The sequence below is a fragment of the Physella acuta genome, unplaced genomic scaffold, assembly GCF_028476545.2.
Source record: "Physella acuta isolate Inbredline_101_S28 unplaced genomic scaffold, ASM2847654v3 ptg000745l, whole genome shotgun sequence".
Lineage (NCBI taxonomy): Eukaryota > Metazoa > Mollusca > Gastropoda > Physidae > Physella > Physella acuta.
In genome coordinates this window covers 97,053-119,472 of record NW_026732263.1, presented here as the reverse complement: position 1 = coordinate 119,472, position 22,420 = coordinate 97,053, and the positions used below count along the sequence as shown (strand labels likewise).

The window sequence follows — 22,420 nt, the reverse complement described above, 5'->3', positions numbered from 1 at the left end:
CTGTATTTGTGAGCAGGAGTTAAGTGACTTCCTTTTCTTAAAAATAGAGAATTATAACATTCAAGCGTTAAATTTTAAAATATAAAACCTAAGATAGAACATAAAAATGGTCATTAAAACTGAAAAATGTGTACAGATGTCATCACTCTTGTCTTTTTTTGTGTGGGATGGCAGAGTGGTAGAGCACTCACTAGAGAGCCAAAATTTCATTTAGGTCTCATACAGAAGTTTACGTTGTTAGGATGATCCTCAGTCCACTCAGCTCTAAAGGGTACCTTTTTCTAGGCATGTTGCTGATAAAGTAACTGATGAACTCTATTTCTCCTGCTCTACCTACCCCCAAGAGCACTTTACTATTTTCTTATCCTCGTGCAAAAAAAAAAAATAAATAAAAAATAAACGTATAGGCTAAAACAGGTTACAAGAATGTTGATTTTTTAAATTTATTTTTTGGATGCAAAAAATTAATTTAAATTAAACTTAGCTGAGGTATATTTTCAAGGGAAGTAAGCCAAGCATACCTCCACAAACTTACCGTGGATAGTAAACTTGGTGGACTTGATTGAAGTCGGTCATGAGAAGACCTGCATCGCTGTCATGACTTGCCACGCTGTTATAAATGCCAATCTGTATCGATTCTTTATATCCTTCAGTCGTTTTCTAGAGCAAAAATAAAAAAAAACCCAATGGAAAAATAATTATAAAGATCTCGGATTCCTGTGATAAATTTAAAAACATTATATATAGATCTACGTACTGCTTAAATTTATCACAGAAATCGCACCCATTTTCTACGTAAAACTAAAAATGTAAGAGCATTGCGTTTAGATTTTGTTCACAATTAAATTAAGGGAGAGTAACCGAGTATTTTATATTTTGAACTAACAATTTAATTTCTTTTACCTCCCTTTATGATGTAACTTAAAAAAAGCATCAGAATATTTTTTTTCACCGGCGTAGAAAGGGAGTGTTGGAGTAGACCCTGAGGGGCCCCTCCCCCGTGTGTATGTGAGTTTGCTGATTTGTTTTTGAGTCCACCAACTTTAGAAAAACAAGAATCGAGAAACTCTATAAAACAGTTGGACTTACAGCCACACATCTTGGCTTGTGTTTTTTCTTCTTTGAGTAGAGCAGGGTCGGCATTTGGTCTCAAACAACGTCAGTGATCTGGTGACATTGAACTAGTTAGTTGTGTGTAACAACTTCAATATAATTGTAGTTAGTTGTGTGTTACCTGGTCTAATATAACTAGTTATATGTGTAACATGGTCTAATATAACTGTAGTTAGTTGTCTGTAACATGGTCTTATACAGCTGTAGTTAATTATGTGTAACACGGTCTAATATTACTGTAGTTATAAATGTGTAACATTGTGTAATATAACTGTAGTTATAAATGTGTAACATTGTCTAATATATCTTTAGTTATTTATGTGTAACATGGTCTAATATATCTGTAGGTACTTGGACAAAAATGTATAGAACTTCAACCAAAGCTCAGTGTGATTTAGCTGTCAAGTTACGTTTCCTCTGTTTGTTGTCGTGGTTCCCAAAATGTTACATAGCCTAATATAACGAAGGCTGGTCTATGTCAGTTTTATATTACATGGGGCTTAACGCCATTTACTACGTGCATGATCCTTAACTATAACCTTCATGTCTGAGGTAAGGGCCTTTCTCTCCTTTCGCTCAATATGCAGATGGAGTAGAGTTCGCCTATTTCTATGACCTCGGTATTTCAGTTATGTGTTCAGCACTACGTTCAGCCAACTTCCATTGACTTGAGTCTGGTACCCATTAGAGCTGGATGAACTCAGAGATGTTTGTGCATGCTGTACATCTGTATAGAGAGCTTCATACATAGATAAATGCTCTTAACCAGGCATATAAGGGGGGGGGGGGGGTAGGTCAACACCTGTATATGGGGGGAGGGGGATCAACACCTGTTGTCAACAGGCGCGGTTAGTGCTAGGTAGAAAACATGCTGTTCATCACGTTAAGTGCGCATTTTCTACACTCAAAATTTTTCCGGGTTTGTTTCAAATCTTTAAATGACTGAAATAAGCTACCTCTGCTACAGCTAAATTAGATTCATTGTTCATCATTTTAAAATCCATCTGTCTAGAAACTAACTTTAATATTAAACTTAACGCTAAACTTAAGTGTAATATTAAAAACCTAGCATTAGGTTAACCGCATTGGTCATCGTTCGTCCAGTCAATGCGGACAAAGTTCTGGACAAGTGAAGTCAGAGGAGGAAACAGACGAAATTTCACGTTTGTCATCCACACTACAGGCAGACTACAGGCAGACTACAGGCAGGCTACAGGCAGACTACAGGCAGACTACAGGCAGACTAGAGGCAGACTACAGGCAGATTACAGGCAGACTACAGGCAGACTACAGGCAGACTACAGGCAGGCTACAGGCAGACTACAGGCAGACTACAGGCAGGCTACAGGCATACTACAGGCAGACTACAGGCAGACTACAGGCAGGCTACAGGCAGACTACAGGCAGACTACAGGCAGGCTACAGGCATACTACAGGCAGACTACAGGCAGACTACAGGCAGGCTACAGGCAGACTACAGGCAGGCTACAGGCAGACTACAAGCAGACTACGGGCAGGCTACAGGCAGACTACAGGCAGACTACAGGCAGGCTACAGGCAGACTACAGGCAGACTACAGGCAGGCTACAGGCAGACTACAGGCAGGCTACAGGCAGACTACAAGCAGACTACGGGCAGGCTACAGGCAGACTACAGGCAGACTACAGGCAGGCTACAGGCAGACTACAGACAGACTACAGGCAGGCTACAGGCAGACTACAGGCAGGTTACAGGCAGACTAGAAGCAGACTAGAGGCAGACTACAGGCAGAATAGAGGCAGACTAAAGGCAGGCTACAGGCAGACTACAGGCAGGCTACAGGCAGGCTACAGGCAGACCACAGGCAGACTGCAGGCAGGCTACAGGCAGACCACAGGCAGGCAGGCAGGCTACAGGCAGGCTACAGGCAGACTACAGGCAGGCTACAGGCAGACCACAGGCAGACTACAGGCAGACTGCAGGCAGGCTACAGGCAGGCTACAGGCAGACTAGAGGCAGGCTACAGACAGACAAGAGGCAGACTAGAGGCAGACTACAGGCAGGCTACAGGCAGACTACAGGCAGGCTAGAGGCAGGCTAGAGGCAGGCTATAGGCAGACTAAAGGCAGACTAAAGGCAGGCTACAGGCAGACTACATGCAAACTACAGGCAGACTACATGCATACTACAGGCAGACTACAGGCAGGCTAGAGGCAGGCTATAGGCAGACTAAAGGCAGACTAAAGGCAGGCTACAGGCAGACTACAGGCAGACTACAGGCAGACTAGAGGCAGACTAGAGGCAGACTAGAGGCAGGCTACAGGCAGACTACATGCAGACTAGAGGCAGACTAGAGGCAGACTAGAGGCAGACTACAGGCAGAACGTTTTATTTCTGAGCCGCTAATTTATTAAAGCACTTACCAATTAAGTGGCTGTGTACTACTATTCAAAATATAATATTCTTAGACCCGTAGCTACCTTATAATATTCTTAGACCCGTAGCTACCATATAATATTCTTAGACCCGTAGCTACCATATAATATTCTTAGACCCGTAGCTACCATATAATATTCTTAGACCCGTAGCTACCATATAATATTCTTAGACCCGTAGCTACCCAATAGAATGTTATATAAGGGAAGGTGTGGTCGAATTGTAGAGCTTATGAGTGCAAACCCGAAAATCTCGTGTACGGAACCCGGGCTCGAGTCTGTAGGACCTCCCTGAGTCCACCCAGCTCTAATGGGTACCTGATTCACGTTAAGTAAACTAAATTGGCTGGACATAGTGCTGACCGCACTATACTCTTGTATGCCGAGGTCACTGCAACAGATAAACCCTACTTAGTTTCAGTGTTTCTTCCAGACTTTTTCTGGGGGGGCACTTGATATTTTCGGGTGGCGGTCAACATTTTCTGGGAGGGATGGGGGGGGGGGGGCGGACACTAGTAAAAGTATATTTTTTATTATATAAATTTCAAAATGTGTGTGTCAAGATGGTCACCTTACTCACCAAAATAGTTTAAAGACCAACTTTACTGCAAAAACAAGTCAAATGTACCTTCTTACAACATTGTTCTCTAGAACAGGCGTACCCCTTTAACAGAATCATAAACCGCTCCTAACGCAAACGTGTGTTATCATAGGACCTACATGCAATATATATATTAAATAATAATTACACATCTTTAAAAACATCGACAACTTACCATACAATAATATCTTGATATTTAGAAATCCAATATTTTATTTTAAATATAAAATGTTTTATTTTAAAGCCGTCAACAAAACATATGTTCACACGATAACAGAACAACTTCTTCAGGTAAAGTTATTTAGGAGATCTGCTTGCAACTTGTACACTACGCGACAGATATAAAAATAGATTTCTTTTCAACTAGCAGTCACACCACATACCTGTGCTCGGTGGATATTTGAAGGTGCAGTGCCTTGTGACCACAGGTAGAAATTTTCCAGGATGTGTTTTTAAAACCAAAATAAAAGTCCGCCCCCCGCCCTGGACCTGGAAACCCCAGTTACGTCACAGTCAGCTGACGGGTTGTTACCGGTTGTGGGAAGGGGTGGATAACGTTGTTACGTAGGTTGGATCACGTCATACCAGTAGGTAACCGTGTGTCACGTCACACAGATAGATACTTTGTCACGTCATATCGGATATTTGTGTCACGTCACACCGATAGAGAATACTTATGTCACGTCGTACTAGACATATGTGTCACATCACACCAATGGCTACTAATGGGACATCACACCAGTACTTAATACTTGTGTCACGTCACATCAATAGAGAATACTTTTGTCATGTAATACCAGATATATGTCACGTCACAACAATGGTTACTAAGCAGTGTTTCTTCTAGACTTTTTTCTCCAGGGGGGGCACTTGAAATTTTCGGGGGGACGGTAAACTTTCTTCGGGGGGCGGACACTGTTAAAAGTATATATTTTCTATATAAATTATATAAATTTCATTCCGTTCGGGGGGGGGGGGGGGGGGGGGCGGTAAAAATTTTTCGGGGGGGGGGGGGGTACTGATAGGTACTGATTTCCCATCACACAAATAGGTACTTGTGTCACGTCATACCATGAGTTTGTCAAACCATTAGGGAATGTGTCACGCCATACCAATAAGTGATACTAGTGTCACGTCTCATATAAACAGGTAATTTTTAATTGTGTTACTTTATATCTACATGTGGTACTTGATTTACATTAGCTTAATTTTTACTTTCTCGTATATACGAAGTATAGAGAAAGTCTTGTAATCGTGCAAAAAAAATAATCGAGATTTTTACAAATCTCGACGTTTTACAACACACTGATACGGAAAAGCATAATTTGCAATCTTGTCCGTATGTCTGTGTGTGTGTCTGTCTGTGTGTAAACACAATAACTTGAGTACCGTTACAGCTAAATTGATGAAATTTCATATATAAGTATTTTATCAAAATCGTAGATCCTGATCAACTTTTGAGCGATTTCCGATAACCGGAAGTGGTACTTTTTCTACTTTGAATTTTATTTTTCAAAAGCCTATAACTTGAGTACTATTTCAGATAGGTATATGAAATTTCACATGTAAGTAAAAGATCTAATTCTCTACCTTCTATCAAATTTTGAGTAATTTCCGTTGACCGGAAAAATCATGTCTATATTCCAAGTTATATAAGAATATTCGAGAAAGTTTAGGGGAGATCACTCCCGGTTTATTTTATTCTTTATTAAAAAAAACATGTATATCTTTATTAAAGATTATATTATATCTATGTTCCTGCTTGATAAATTTTGAAACTTCCCTGTTGAAATGGCGCTCGATTTATAGACATTACTTAGCAGTTAAAAATAAGAAACCCTACTTTAAACCACACATTTATTTTTAGAGTTGCGTCAAGTTTTCCAATCTTTGCACTGCTTCTAAGACGTCTCAGAATTAGACAATTGCAGCAAAAAGACAGAGAGAAAGAAAAAGAGAGGCGTGGAGAAGGGGAGGGAGTGTATGTAGTATTTACGGGAAAATCCAATGATTTATCATGTGACTAATTTCGTCACACATGTCCTAGAACTATAACAAGGCCATATAACGTAACGCATTGACGACTCCGTGATCAAGTAGCCTTGTTTTATTGAAGAGTCTTCTTCTCCTTCGCTCTTAGTAGATTGCCAAGGACCGACACCATAATAGCAGAGTGAACTGGGACATCTACTCAGTGGCGTAGCGAGGTCGGGTGTCACCCGGTGCGGCACTTAATGGTGTCACCCCCCAGAGGCGTAGCGACCCTTCCCGGGGACAAACTTTCAAATTTTCGATTTGCACCTCCCCCCTCAAACTTTCGATTTGCACCCCCCCCCCCCCACTCAAAATTTTCTCTATATATTTTGCTATTTTTTGCCTTGGTGTCACCCCCCTAAATGGTGTCGCCCGGTGCGGTCCGCACCCCCCGCTCGCTACGCCCCTGCATCTACTGACTACATAGACGCCTCTCCCCTAACCTTTATATCAGGCCTAATTCTCTCCATGGGTGGTTGTTTGGATTGCAATAAAAGTAAGACATAATTTGTTCAATAGAAGCTATTTCATCAACTATCATTTCATCACACTCCCTGTTTTCTTATACCCTATATTGGCCTATAATCAAATATTCTATTGAAGATAGACTATTCCAATAGTCCAGTATATAAGATTGGGAGTTCACATTTTCTGTAACACATCACTGGACTGCTGTACGAGGGAGAGAGTAGTGTAGGGTGTAGCTGCGTTTGTTTCGCAACACAACATACGAGTAGCCTTATTAGGTTGAAAGAATAAAAAACAAAATTAATGATTGTTGTAATAAGATTCCGGCCCCCACCTCTATAATATCGACAACCTGTCGAAGAGCTCCAGTCGTTCCTCTGTCGAGAGTTTTTACATTTAATCTACAACTAGTTGAACTTCTCAAGAGTAATGTCCCTGCTGATTATTTATCTTTTGCACCCAGTGGCGTCGCTAGGTTGACTGCCACCCAGCAGAGGCGTAGCAACCCATCCCGGCGCCCGGGGACAAACTTTCAATTTGCACCCCCTCCCCCACTCAAACTTTCGATTTGAACCCCCCCCCCCCCCAACTTTCAATTTGTTTTTCCAACCCATTTTGGCGCCCCCTCCCCTAAGGTCGGCGCCCGGGGACATATGTCGTCCCCCCCCCCCCCGCTACGCCTCTGCCACCCAGCGAGGTAGGCTACTCATTGTGGTGACGCCCTACCTTCCCCCAGCAAGCAATCAAAGAATCCATTCGTACAGTCACACGCCATCTATGGATTCTCGCAATTTTATCCAAACAAAAGCAAGACAAAACAATCACCACAAAACAAGCAGTAAACAAAAACAAAAGTCATGTGACATGATCTAACCAATACTTGATTTATTATTGATGAAGTCACGAGCACAGGAGAGAAAGCTCTGTATCTACCAATCAAAATTAAGGACACGTCTACTTTAGACTCTCAATTCATGGCCTTAAAAATATTCTTATTCTATTTTTTTGTAACAAAGTTAACAAAGTAGTTTACTTGAACTGCTCCCCCTACAGAAGCGAAGAAAGTTGACCTACATGTAGGCCTCCATCCCACTAACATCGCCCAGCTCAATAATTTTTTTATTTACATTCCAATCCAAGTTTGTTTTAAACAAAATCTCTACACGTCAATTTGACCAGGTAAAAAATAATTAACAGTACTTAAAAGTTAAACTTCCAATCAAGCACTCTGTCCGTTGTTAAACCTTTAACACATCACCACACAAATAACACAAACTAAAAAATTAGCCAAGTTTAAAATAAAATAAATAAGTAATTTCAGTGATGTCAACAAAATCAGATAATTTCTTAGACCAGTCTTCTATGGGCAGAGGATCTTAACTTCTATTGACTATTGGTCTCTCACAAAATGTGGGACTGGATCCAATCTAAATGCAGTAGTTTCCTATCCAATCTATCAATGACCCCATAAATCCCTGACTTTACCAAAAGTTAAAAACAAAAGTTTTTTTTTTTTTATAGCGCCTATTGTTGCATGACTCTTAGAGCTAATCATTGTAACAAAAAAAAAATTAGGTGTGGAGGATTAAAGTGGAGGTCTTGGGTATAGGGAAAAAGGGGGGGGGGGGGACGACAAAAAATATTTCTCAACATGTGTATAGATGAGACTTACATTAAAGATTAAATAAAACATCACACGCTTTGGTAAGCTTAAAAAATTAACACGTTCCTCGCTTGAATGAAATCTACAGAGGTAGAGTTTCAGTTTAAAAAATGCATAATTTCCTTACTTTAAAAAAAAATAAAAAATAAAATCTAGTTCTATTTTCATCCGTTTTTCTATTTTAAAAACAAAATATGATCGGCACAACATACGCGGGATATGAAAGCAGCTATGAATCAAAACAACTCAGTCCACTGGGATAACTATTAAGCTATAAAAATTATTACAGTAAAACTTAAAACAACACAAAAAAAACTATTTTGTAATTTACTCAATAGGCAGACAGCAAAGCATGATAAATAAACAGGTTATATTGGTTTAGACATAAGCATGCAAATCATCTGTCAACAAAATAGGAGTAACAATGCCAGATTTTTACACACACAAATTTCTCAGACCAAAAAACATTAATGCTCAATAACAATTTACAGACATAATTACAACACATAGCAGAGAAAGAGTGAATACAACAAAATTATTAAACAGAAGCTGAATTTTCTGAAGTTTTTTTTAAAAGTTGCAACATCTTTATATAAAAAAAAAATTGTTTTAAAATAAATATGTGTAGAATTACCTCACCGTCAAAAGAAAGTTGAAACAAAAATAATACAAGAAACTGCTATGTGGTTTGATACAACAAGTTGGTAGATAAGAAATATTATGTCTTTGATTATGTACACAGAATCTGACATTTACATGGACAGACGGCTATGATACAGTAAATAATAAAAAGGTTAACGTCATCTAGCACCATTATGACTGCTAATTGTTTTTAATTATTGGAATATATTAATAGCAATAATTGATACAGGACAACACATTTCCTGTATAGATTGTAATGTGACAATAACTGTATAAAAAGTGACATGTACACAAACACAAGGGGACATAAATCTTAACACTTCCAACTAATTTATACACTTTTTAAAATTCAAATTTCTGATGTTTGTTTCAGTGCTGAAGATATGCGTGGTTGATTTTACAACAATTTTCTGATATTTAAAAATTACGTAGAAAAAAAAACAAAACAAGAATTTAAAATAATTAAAATTCCTTCAAGCAACCAAAAACTTCAAGAAGGTTAACTCTAGACTGTAATACAGGCAACAGTGGGTAAATAAGCTTGAACAAAACAGCTCAAGTTTTGCAGCACTTAGGGTTGATGTTCCAGCTCCTTTATACATCACCTCTGGATTAAATGTTAGTGTAAATACACAAAATATATAAGGAAAATGCATTTAATTTCTTTATTGCATAAGTGATAGTGAGAATCTATAATTTCAGAAGGTTCTAGCATCAGTTTGAATACAATAGCGGATGATGTTAATAAATGATAAAATAGATAATGACAAAAACAAACCCTGACAGAACTACATTCATTTGCTGCACATAAAATTTATATAAGGAACAGAAATATGTATGTGATTAAGTTCATCTTGTCTGAGAGGCAATTGAGACTATTCCCTGATCACTCTAAAACTACTGGTATAGCTTGATGAAAAGTGACAACAAAAGAATACAAAACATATCATAAAGGCACCGATATATTTTGCTTGTATATCAAAGTTATTTGAGAAGCTCATTTGATTATGCTGGCACACATCTTTTAATGTCTAAACTAGTGACTCAAATTTGGTAAAAATTGTAGTTTCTTTTATTCCAGATAAAAGTTAGATATATCTCAAATAATCTATTCTCTATTTAAAAAAAAAATAACGTAACTCATCAGACATATTTTTTATAACTAAGATTAAAAAAAGGTAATTAACCATTTTAATTTTTATTATAACTAGTATAAAAATAATTAATTGAAATAAACTTTTTGTGTAAAAAATTGAAATAAACTTTCAAGTGCTCTATTTTTGTGAAAAAATGAAATAAAAGCTGTGTTTACAGCCTACCAAGAGAGTGATCGTGGGGTACTGAGATTCATGGCTATATACACAACAATACAATTGACTTTCTTACACTAGGCTCATGCAGTTAAATAAAACAACCTTTGAACTCTACAGTTTTGTTCTCTGGCTTTTCCTGTACAAACTTTGAACCATGCCAGCAGAGATAAAGCTACACCAGTTCAAACCAGAACACACACACTCACTTGCTAGAGGTGGACTAATTCAAACAAGAATAAATTATGCTAATCATGGCCACAGTACTCTGTGAATGTGCATCCGAATTAAATTAAAAATTGTTTTAGTAGTTCAAGAAATTAAAAACTCGTTATCTCCATTTAAATGATAAAAATAATTTACTTGAACAAATTGCAAGCAATGTTAGCATCATGATAAAATTTCATGTTATAAAATTGATATAAAAATGTGTTAAAATATTGTTAAAGGTATCACCGCTATGCTTATGACACTACACTTCAAGCAAGTTGCAGCACCCTCAATTTTACCTCTTCCTACAAGTTTGTTTCGCTTTCTTCAAATTCTTTTTTTTATATAATTTCAGAATTCTTCTTTGACATGACCTTTGAACTCAGCTGACATTTTTTCTGCTTGAATTTCACAAAGTAAAATTTCACAACTCAATTTAGCCTTCTCTAGTTTCCTAGGGTAGATCATCAGTTTTTAGCATTGCAGTAAATAAAAAAACACAGATAGTTTTGCGTTGAATGATTTGAGTTGAAACATCATATTGCTTTAGTTTTGCTACTTCATCCTTTTTAGCTGTCCTCATCTCTATCAAATGTCTGTGCTAAAACACATTCCACCATGTTTTATCAAACAGTGAAGGTTTAACACTCCTACATACCGGGATAAAAACACAATTCTCTCCCCTTACTACTAAAGTTGCAATACATATTTCTGCATATGTAACCTGCAGACAGAATTTTTTTTTCTGCCATTTAAAAAGATATGACATTATTGTCTGTCAAAGTAAGGTGAATCTTTGTTTAAGTCCAAATTATTTAAGAGTTATCTCATCCTGGAGTACGTCTAATGAACTCCGAGAAACCACATCCAAGTTAGCTAGTGCAGCAACTGTTGGACGGAAGATGAGATTGTATCGTGAAGTCACTTTTTTATTTAGGTCATATTTCTGCTCTTTATTGGTTGCAAGAAATCAGCCTCTGAGGATGAAAAATTAAAAAGAATAAAATATTAATATAAAATTTTTTCAAAATGCTTTCTAATTAATATTAATCTCACAAATATTCACTGTACAAACTAACAATATAAGAATCTTACAAATATTTACTGTAAAAACTTACAATATTAGAATATTACAAATATTTACTCTAAACATTACTTACAATATTAGAATCCGACAAATATTTACTCTAAGCATTACTTACAATATTAGAATCTTACAAATATTTACTCTAAACATTACTTACAATATTAGAATCTTACAAATATTTACTCTAAGCATTACTTACAATATTAGAATCTTACAAATATTTACTCTAAACATTACTTACAATATTAGATTACAAATATTTACTCTAAACATTACTTACAATATTAGAATCTTACAAATATTTACTCTAAGCATTACTTACAATATTAGAATCTTACAAATATTTACTCTAAGCATTACTTACAATATTAGAATCTTACAAATATTTACTCTAAGCATTACTTACAATATTAGAATCTTACAAATATTTACTCTAAGCATTACTTACAATATTAGAATCTTACAAATATTTACTCTAAGCATTACTTACAATATTAGAATCTTACAAATATTTACTCTAAGCATTACTTACAATATTAGAATCTTACAAATATTTACTCTAAGCATTACTTACAATATTAGAATCTTACAAATATTTACTCTAAGCATTACTTACAATATTAGAATCTTACAAATATTTACTCTAAGTATTACTTACAATATTAGAATCTTACAAATATTTACTCTAAGCATTACTTACAATATTTTTGCACATAGTTGCCAGGGAAGGTTCCAAACTGGCCTGTCCTGGCTGAGGTCCCCACAAACCAGCCATCATCACATTTCTCCATCACAAACACCTCATCTCCCTCCTTTAGCTCCAGCTCGTCTTCACTCATAGGTCTGTATGCATAGATAGCTCGATGTCTGCTCAATGAAAACAACAGGCTATTATATGTCAGCTCAGCATAAAAATCAACTTCCAGTAACATATTAAGAAACATTACATTTAAAAAAATTAGAATCAGCTTTATTAAAATAATTAGATTTCAGAATTTGAATGCTTTTTTTTTTTTTTAGTAAAATATAAAAAACAGTTTTAGTATTTAGATCAAGTAAGAAAAGTAAAATTTTAAGTAGATATTGAGACAAAAGTATGTTCCCAGCGTACTGACCTTTGTAATGTTAGGTCATCATCCGCTACTTTGTTAGCTCGAGGTTTTCCCAAGGCGGAGCTGCTGGTGGAGATGTCCAGGTTGACACTGGGGAACACAGCGCTGGTGTCTGATGGCCTGGGCCTGTCTTGTGGCCCCCTGCGGCTACTTGGTGGGCTCAGAACCCCCTTCTGGCCATATACCGTGAACTCGTGGGGTGACTTAAGGTCAGCTGGGGACTGGGAGTCGTACTGAAACCTGTTGATGGCCGGTTGAGGCTTGTAGCCGTATGTTGCTTGCATTCCTGGGGAGCGCAATGAAAATGCGCTGGGGGATGGTTGAGGGGGCGGGGTGGGTGCCTCTATACTGACAGGTGAGAGCATTTCTGGTGTTCCTGATGAGTAAACAAGTTGATATCAGTAATATGTGTTGTCTGTTGGCTGCCCCATGATGTTAGATCAGTCAGATATCAAATTATGTCATGACAGGTGGTTGTCAAATTATGTCATGACAGGTGGTTGTCAAATTATGTCATGACAGGTGGTTGTCAAATGAGGTCATGTAAGTGTGTCATCAAATAATGTTATGTTAACTGATATTCAGCATTAAGCCAATCAATAAATGTTCAGATCTAAACCACAACTTCCATGCAGGTGAACGCCCTACCTGTCATAGGTGTGGTTATAACAGAAGGAGCAGGGGTGATGAGAGGGGTTGAGGGTTCTCTAATGATCTCAACATAGCTGAGAGGAAATATGCCTTGACGACCTCCGACCTTTCCCTCTAGCCAGTTGTCATCTACCCTCCGCAGCAGTGTAACAAATTCACCCTGGGGAGAGAAACATTTGAATTGCATTTGGTGTGAAAGTTAAGTTACAACAGCTTTTTTCCAAAATATTCACATCTAAAGTAGTTGATTATTAACTTTAAAAATCTTATTAAAAAAATAATCGGCCTAGAAATCAAATTTAGAAATTTTAAACTGTTATATTTTTATTCTAAAATAAATAAAATCTAGAAAAACAAAATTAAATATGGCCAAACCATACTCATTGTAAAATAATAAGATCTAGAAAAGCAAAAATTAATCTGGCTATATCTTCCTTATTGTAAAATAACTTGAATCTGGAAAAATATTATTTTATCTGGCCATACCTTTCTCAGTGATAACTCCACACTTGACTGTCCAGTAAAGTTATATTTAGCTCTACCTTGACCTTCAGCATCAAGGGCAGCTACTCTTGCTGCTTCAATTGACGTAATGACCTAGATAAAAAATAACAAACATTTAAAAAAGAATCCTAAAACTATCATCAACAGTAAAACACTTAAGTTGTCTCCCAATACTAGACCATTTATATTGTGCTTACAACCAGCTTCATTATTTTGTAAAAACTTCTTTCTTTTTTTAAATAATAAAACAAACCATAACAAGATAAGACTGTCTACCTCTACATAGTTGGCAGGGAAAATGCCATTTAAAAAAACCATAACAAGATAAGACTGTCTACCTCTACATAGTTGGCAGGGAAAATGCCATTTAAAAAAACCATAACAAGATAAGACTGTCTACCTCTACATAGTTGGCAGGGAAAATGCCATTAAAAAAACCATAACAAGATAAGACTGTCTACCTCTACATAGTTGGCAGGGAAAATGCCATTTAAAAAAACCATAACAAGATAAGACTGTCTACCTCTACATAGTTGGCAGGGAAAATGCCTGCCTGGCCGTGGTGTTCTCCTTCAAACCAGTTTTTGTCAATCTGCCTCAGTAGGTACAACACATCCCCTTTTCTGAAGGAGAGTTCCCTAAGGTAAAGAAATTTTAAAAAAAATGATCAGGATAAACAAAATCTCAGTCAGACATCAGGAAATCATGATATAAATACATTATTTATTTCAGATTTATTTTATGCTCTGTATGTATGATGGGAATTTTATTACATTTTAAAATAATAATTCCTTGGAAAACACAATTTTTTTTTACAGGAAGCTCAAGAAATAAAACAAATGATGCTTGGAAGTCTTCCAAAAAAAATATTTATTAAACAAACATTCTGAAAACCAGGTTGATCTCAATGTTTTCCCACAAGGATTGTGAATGACTTGAATCAAATCTAAACATTAGAAACATGATTTCCCTGGTGATAAAATTAACTGTACCATTATAAGTTGTACAAAAAGCTGAGAGAGTTACCTTGGGTTCTGGGCAGTAAAGTTGTAGAGGGCCTTGGCCTTGCCCTGTATCTGGAACCCTCGTCGCCTCTCAGGGGGAACACTGAGTGTGGTTGTAAGTTTGCTGGTCTGTAGGTTGGGTGAGCGCTGCTGGGCTGGTGACAGCGTCTGCCGCCTCTGGTCTGGCACCTCCTCAAAGCGGTTGGGTGAAATGGGGGATTTTTGACTTGGCCTTAGAGAATAGAAAAAAATCCTGGGTGAGATGGGGGATTTTTGACTCAGCCTTAGAGATCAGAAAAAAATCCTGGGTGAAATGGGGGATTTTTGACTCAGCCTTAAAAGAACAGAAAAAAATCCTGGGTGAAATGGGGGATTTTGGACTCGGCCTTAAAAGAGCAGAAAAAAATCCTGGGTGAAATGGGGGATATTTGACTCGGCCTTAAAAGAAAAAATACCTGGGTGAAATGGAATTTTTGACTCGGCCTTAAAAGAACAGAAAAAAATCCTGGGTGAAATGGGGGATTTTTGACTCGGCCTTAAAAGTATAGAAAAAATACCTGGGTGAAATGGAATTTTTGACTCGGCCTTAAAAGAACAGAAAAAAATCCTGGGTGAAATGGGGGATTTATTACTTGATTTATGTGACTTGTCAAGCAGATGAAAGGTTTAAAACTAAATTAATTGCTTGTACACACACACCATGCAATTTATAATAAACAACTTGTAATTAGATAGATAACTACACTTTTAGCTAGATTATAAACATGGTAAAATCAATATTGGAATACTGCCTTTCAAATAATTCCATAATAATATAATGTGCTGAAAGTAATAGGATGTAACACCCTGCCAGTTGGGAGACTATTATATTGCTCTTTTCTATACATTGAAATGCTTATCCCAGATTTTTTATTCACTATAATCAAAAATAACTAATTTTGCAAAATGTTTTTTTCAAAATATATTTTCGTGTACGTTCTTGTAACGTGGAATAAAATAGAAGTAAATTATTTCATTAGTAGGCCTATATGAAACATTTTCAGTTATTATCATTTATTTTTATATTATAAAAATCTATATCTTATATTTTTTGAAAAAAATACATTCCTAATACCACCCCCCCCCCCTCACATTAGCTTGCACCTATCATTTCATGGTTCACACTTAAATGTTAAGCAGTCAGTATGGGGTGGCCTGTACATACGTGAAAAAGTCGTGATGTCGTCTAGCAGATTCCTTCTCAGCATCAAGCTGCACCCGTTTCTTTCTCTCCTCCTCATAAAGCTCCTCCTGTGTCAGAAAATAGTTTCTTGTAACTCATAGTTTACACACCAAGTCAATGCTATTTTCTTCATAAACATTCTTTAAATTTGATATGGAATTTTTAAAATTTCAAAACCAGAAGAGTTAAAAATTTAGAATGTCAATTGTAAAAGGTTAGAGTATAATCTACAGATTTAGTTGGCAGGCTTAGTTTGTTACAAATTAAAGTTGAATATTTCTAATTTTCCTAAACTCGCATACAACCCATCAGCCATGTATGCCGTAAGGTCCCAAAGAGAAACTATTATCTAAATTTGAGGCAACATTTGTTTACCAGTCTCTTCTTCCTATAAGCTTCATCTTCCTCTTTCCTTTTCTTCTCTTTCTCATCAACTGGTAGACTTTTACGAATGACGTCTGAAGTTTGATGTCGAAAATCTGGTTTACACAAACAAATATTCATAAGTTTCCAAAAAAATTTTCTTTTCTTTTTTATCATCATATTTATGAAGGTGAAAATAAAATAAAAGCATTATGAAGCCAATAAAGCAGTAAAAATTCATATAGAAATTTAAAAATGAGGAATCAAATAAAGATAATTTATATTCTATTTAAATTTCTAAACAAAATTATAAATTACTTTCATAAACCCTTGAGTTAATTTTACTTCTAAAATGTTCCAGTATTTTAGAATTTGAACCATTTCAGTACCATTACAATATGCAACGAACCACGTCCAACATCCCATTAGTACAAAAATCTAAACATTGAATGTCTATTTCTCAATGCTTTGTTTTATGTGTAAACAGCAGTTTTTTATTATATAAACTCAAGTAAACAGTAGCATTTTTTTTTAAGAATTAGCAAACTGTTCTGTGTATTTTAAATGGTCTTGAATAAATAAATAAATATAAGCAAATTCAGAGAAATGTTGATTCACTTTTAGCAAACTTATCTTTAGATAGTAAAAATCACTGAGTCAGATGCATAATACATTATTTAAAAAGCTCAATAAAAAAACTGAAAATTCTAAAAAAAAAAAGAAAACAAACTATAAAAGAATTTTTCAAGCTTCAAGAAAATAATAATTATAAATAATATTTGAAAATAATAATTTTTTAATTTTAAGGTTATGGTTGTTTGTTAAGAAAATAGAGTGGAATAAACCAACTAGATTAAACAGATGGATTCTAGGATTGTAATGATTTCCAGTTGCACCCCTTGCTTTGTTCCTTTGTTGATTAGGGTCAAATACAATAATTAATTAAAACACAAAAACTGTATAACTTTACATGAATCTATGTACAACGGAACACATGATTAGCATATGCTGACACCTCATGCTAATGAATATTTATAACATTTTTTTTTATAAAAGAACATTTAAAAAACATTTAAATGAATTTTTTTAAACTGTTAATAATAACAGCTTTACCAACATGTAACTAACGAAGCGGTTACTAAATAGATTATGCCGTTATCCTTGATTACAATAAAGATAGATGGAAGTTTTTAAATGACTGGTGATGCTGGGAAAGGGTGGTACATGCTAATATTGAAAGGTCAAAGTTAAAATAATTGAGGTAGCAGAAGATTATTAACAAGCATCAAAGGTTAAAACAAGGTGCATTCATAACATTAAAAGCCAAACAACAAAACTGTAGCTACAGTAGCTGAAGCTGCAACAGTAGCAAGCAAACCCAACACTCTACAGTTACTGTGGCGGAGATGTTATTCCAAGTTTTATCTGTACTGGGTACCTTTAGGTGCGGAGCTTGGGGGTGGCGATTTGACGCCAAGCTGCTCAGCAGCAGACACACGGCTGGGCTGGCGCCAGCTCTCCAACATTGAAGTTCCATTAGCTCGAGTCTGTCTCTTAGGGGGTGACGGCACCTGGGGTTGGTCTGAGCTTTTAGCGCCACCGTAAAGATTTTCATAGCTTCCAATTAACCCTTTAGCCCCTGCGTAAGTTAGAGGGGGTGAGAGATTCTGCTTGCTGTCCACCAGAGAGGGTGTACTTGCATAACGAGAGAACTGGCTGTCTTTAGTTTGACCTGAACTGCTGGTTCTCAGATTGTCTTTACTGGCTGATGCTCTAGGAAACTTCTGGGAGGTGTTGGTGCTCCATGAGCTGTTGTTGGTTGGCGGGGACTGCAGTGCTGAATTGGAGCTGTAGGTTGTTTTTTCTTTGGGAGAACTGTGCCCTCCGACAAGAATCTTGTCAGTTTTTCTGTCTAGAGTGGAAGGGGACTTCAGGGGGGATTTGAGGGAGGGTTGGGAGGCTGACAAGTGGGAGGAGATGGAGTAGGCTTGGGTGGAGGCGTCTGAGGGAGGGGGAGGTAGGCCTGGAGGTTGCTGTTGGTCATTTTCTAAAAGACAGAATCAAGCATGCAAGCTGGTGAAACATGGTGGCAAACAAAAAAAAAGGCACAAAATAAATAAAAGGTGTAAAGACCATTTGAACTTTGACCCTACTAAAAATAGCAGAACACAAGTGATAACGCACACATTATTACAGCAACAAAAAATAAGAATTGACAGACTTGAGATAATTTCATTGCGAACAAACAAAATAAATAATAAAATATAATAATCTACAATTAATTATTATTTCTGTTTGAAAATACTTAAAGCACATAATAGGAAAGAACAAGAAAGGACCATAAAAATCTGGCAAACATTCTTTTACCACAAGATAAGGGGGATAAGCAGAGAGAAAAATGTTATAAAGAAAAGTTCAAACCTACGAGTACATTGTGATGTTAGAGAGTACACTGAAACTACTTGAACTGAACTAACATGAAGCTAGTATAGGATTTCTTGGGGTTAGTTATAAAATTAAAAGCAATGTGGGTTTTAACTTTTTCATGGTGATAGAATAGATGTAACAAACAAAATTATAACTTCAACAAAATGTGAGGTAATTATATGGTCAAAAACAATTGCCAACTTTTGTATAGCGTGCATGTGTGTGAAGCATTTTTAATTTTTTGAGATTATGATGAATTAAAGAACACATGATTACATGAACAACACAGTTGAGGGTAAATATTTAAACAACAAATTGAATATATATGAAACAATATTTCCAGCTGCAAACAGAGATACACATACCTTGCTCATGTACCCACACTGACACAAGTTGAGATTTGCCTGGGATTTTCTCAGACTGATTGTTCGGTTGTGTCCCTTGGTTTATCACAACAGGATTACCTGCCTTTGGTAAAGGCCTATTTTCATTGATTTTTCTAAAAGAATTCTCCCCATTCTTAATGTTTTTATTGTTTTGCAGATCATTGAATCTGTTGTTGCTCCTGTACTGGTTGGTGATATGTACACCAGGTGTCTTGTCCTGTATAGCACCAGCTTGATGTAACGCTTCACTGGTTTTATCCTGCGCCAACCTGAAACTGGTTGCCCGGTGTTGCCTGGGTTCTGGGAACAGTGTGGTGTAGGGTGGTGGGGGTCTGTGTGGGTGGGTTGCTGTCTCTTTTCTGGGTGGCTCCGTGCCTTGGCCCTGGCTCAGTTTCATGTCGTCTGTTTGTGAAGTTGAGCCAACAGTGAACTTGACGCTGCTTGTGTTTTCACTGGCGTCTTTTGGACCCGAAAATTTTGTACCACTCACCCTGGCCAACCCCTTCCACTCTGACCCTATGTGATCAAAATATTCCAGCGTCATTTTACTCACACTGGATGGTCTGTGATTTTGTTTCCGTGGTACGTCCAACTTCCTCCCCTCCCGTACACCCTCCACCTCCTTGTATATGTCATCTGGTGGGATATATGGGTCATAGTGAGGTGCTGGGTACTGCTTTATGTCTGAGTTTGTCTCACCCAATCGCGTAGACCTAAAATCTTGTACACCATATTCCCTTTTCTTGTCTATTAGTTTATTGTCTGTAACATTTTCTGAAGATTTTACACTTTGTGAAGATGTCACATTGTGTGAAGATGTGACATTTAATGAAGAAGTTGGTCTTGAGAAAAGTTCATTTTCAGATTTGTGAAGTGGAGAGCCTTTGCTGTACATCTTGCTTTCACTCCTGTTGTCCTCAAACTGTTTCCTGATGTCTGCTAGGTTTCCAGACACAGTGCGAGGCACCACTGTTACAGGGCTCCTGTCAAATTTGGCACCCCCACGCTCAGACAAATCAGGAGCAGACTTAGCTCGAGCTAAAGGCTTCATCAAGTCAGAGCTGTGTGGTGACTGCTGCTCAAAGACATTCTTGAGCTGCATGACTGAAGGCTTGGTCTTTGAGGCTGATCGGTGGCTACCTCCAACACTGGACTGGGGGGTGCTAGGCTTGGAGTTGCTAGGCAACGTGTTCATTTTACTTTCAAACTTGATTGGTTGATATTTATAAACATGAGCCTGAACTGGGTCTCTGAGTTCACTGCTGCTGGTTGGGTTGGGCTGAAAGTTTTCTGAGGCTGCTCTGGGAGAATCAGCATTGACCTTGTCATACTCACTGTGGTTGATGATGAACGTTCCTGTGCTGCCATCTGACGAATACGATGCACTGGGGGAACTATCCGCCTCCTGATGGTGATTTATGTCACTGACCCCTGTCCACTTTCTCAACTGACCATATTGATTTCTATAAGATGCTTGTTGGTCGGCTGAATGTTTTTCTTGAGAATTTAAATGAGCTATATTTCCTGTTTTGTTGTCTACTGGGTGGTGGAAAGTCGACGCCCCCTGATTAGAAACATTTGCCCTTTCATCCCTTGAAATGTTGGCAGAGCTGCTGTTATATTTTCTGGGCAATGTCTTTGGGGGTTGATGATTGACGTGTTGTTCAGTGTAGGAGATGCTGGGTGCTTCTGATGAATGCGGGACTCTGGGGTGAGGGACTGGTTTTATAAAGCCACCCCCAACACTGGAGGGTTCTGGGATCTTCATACGGGGCAACACAGGGTTGGCAAACTCGTTGTTTTCAGCCAGACCTCGCAGGTTGGTCACTTTAAATGTAGCTTTGTCGGGCTTTGTTCCAGTGTTTGGTTGCCTGTTGTCATGTGATAAAGGTTTTGTTTCAATGATTGGTTGTCTCTGGTCATGTGATACTGGTTTTGCTTCAATGATTGGTTGTCTCTGGTCATGTGATACTGGTTTTGCTTCAATGATTGGTTGTCTCTGGTCATGTGATAAAGGTTTTGTTTCAATGATTGGTTGTCGCTGATCACGTGATACTGGCTTTGCTTCAATGATTGGTTGTCTCTGGTCATGTGATAAAGGTTTTGTTCCCATATATGGTTGCCTGTTGTCAGGTGAATGGTACTTTATGCCAGCATTGTAAACAGTTGGACCTTCAGTTTTTTCTTTTAAAGAACCAACAGAAGGTTTATTTGCAATGGACTTATCTACTAAGACAATGTCTGGCATGTTTTCTTTCTTTAAAATCGGGGCTGGCTCCCGTTCTAGGTGAGAAGCTTTTCTCGAGATTTCAGATCTCCAATCAGATATTTTGCTTGTACCTAAACTTCCATTTTCTGAAGCTTGGTGAGTAGAGTTGATGTGATCAGGTAAGGGCTGATCTTTCTGTTTTATGTCTGGATTGTTGTAGCGTGACCTCTGATAAGAAGTTACAGATGGGGTACCTGGTGTATCATATCCAGCTGTATCAGCTTTATGAAAACTTTGTGTTGTCTGGGCATTCGTGGAAGTTACGGTACTGCTTGCAACACGGAGTGGTCGGCTAGGCAAGGGCTCTGGCTCAGTCACCAACGCCTCTGCATGAAAGTCTGGCACTGATCTTGACTGCCCCATCAGCTCGCTGGGGTACGCATTGCGGAATCTAAAATCTGTGTCAGTGATGGAGGTGTAGGGCTGGAACCCCGCAGACTCCGGGTCGTTGACGTAGCTGTGCAGGTAGCCTTTCCTGGCCATCCGCTCACGTCTGGCCCTGACCAGCAGCTCCTCGTACTGGCTGATGTCTGGACTCTGGTACCTCCCAGCGCGCGTCTCTGTCACCTCACCTTTAGGAGCTGATGTGCTATTCTGGCTGGTTCGCGGTTTCCAAGTAAACCTTGCAGTAGATGCGTCGTCTGAGTTGTTGGTTTTTTCAGAACTGTCGCTGGAATATTTTCTGGGCTGGTTGGCCTCAAGATGTTTAGCAAAGATGTCCTTTGATTGTGTTCTTCCCTTGTACTCTGTATCTGGATCTTCAGGCGGAGTTTCCTCCAGTACACTTGACCGTTGACCTTTACCCCCATCTCCCATAGAACTGGAACTAGGCGCAGACACGTGAGTCTCATACCCAGAAATGTGACGTTTCTTGGGATCCACTGGCTCAGGCTTGTCCTTGTAGGAACTGGTAAACTCGTCTTTTAATGTGAGCTCTGAT

At 37.8% G+C, this 22,420-nt stretch overlaps 1 protein-coding gene across 1 annotated transcript in view; it reads right to left on the bottom strand.

The window, feature by feature from the left end:
* Positions 1–10,186: 10,186 nt before the first annotated feature.
* Positions 10,187–22,420, bottom strand: part of LOC131950219 (sorbin and SH3 domain-containing protein 1) — a 107,316-nt gene continuing 95,082 nt past the window's right edge. The window contains exons 24-33 of the mRNA XM_059312289.1: positions 17,837–18,445; positions 16,411–16,514; positions 16,018–16,103; positions 14,836–15,045; positions 14,333–14,447; positions 13,792–13,902; positions 13,303–13,465; positions 12,658–13,030; positions 12,243–12,409; positions 10,187–11,432 (exon numbers count right to left, since the gene is read on the bottom strand). Of these exons, the coding sequence (XP_059168272.1) occupies positions 11,431–11,432; positions 12,243–12,409; positions 12,658–13,030; positions 13,303–13,465; positions 13,792–13,902; positions 14,333–14,447; positions 14,836–15,045; positions 16,018–16,103; positions 16,411–16,514; positions 17,837–18,445 (1,940 nt within the window). The 3' untranslated portion in view covers positions 10,187–11,430. The remainder of the gene's footprint in view (positions 11,433–12,242; positions 12,410–12,657; positions 13,031–13,302; positions 13,466–13,791; positions 13,903–14,332; positions 14,448–14,835; positions 15,046–16,017; positions 16,104–16,410; positions 16,515–17,836; positions 18,446–22,420) is intronic.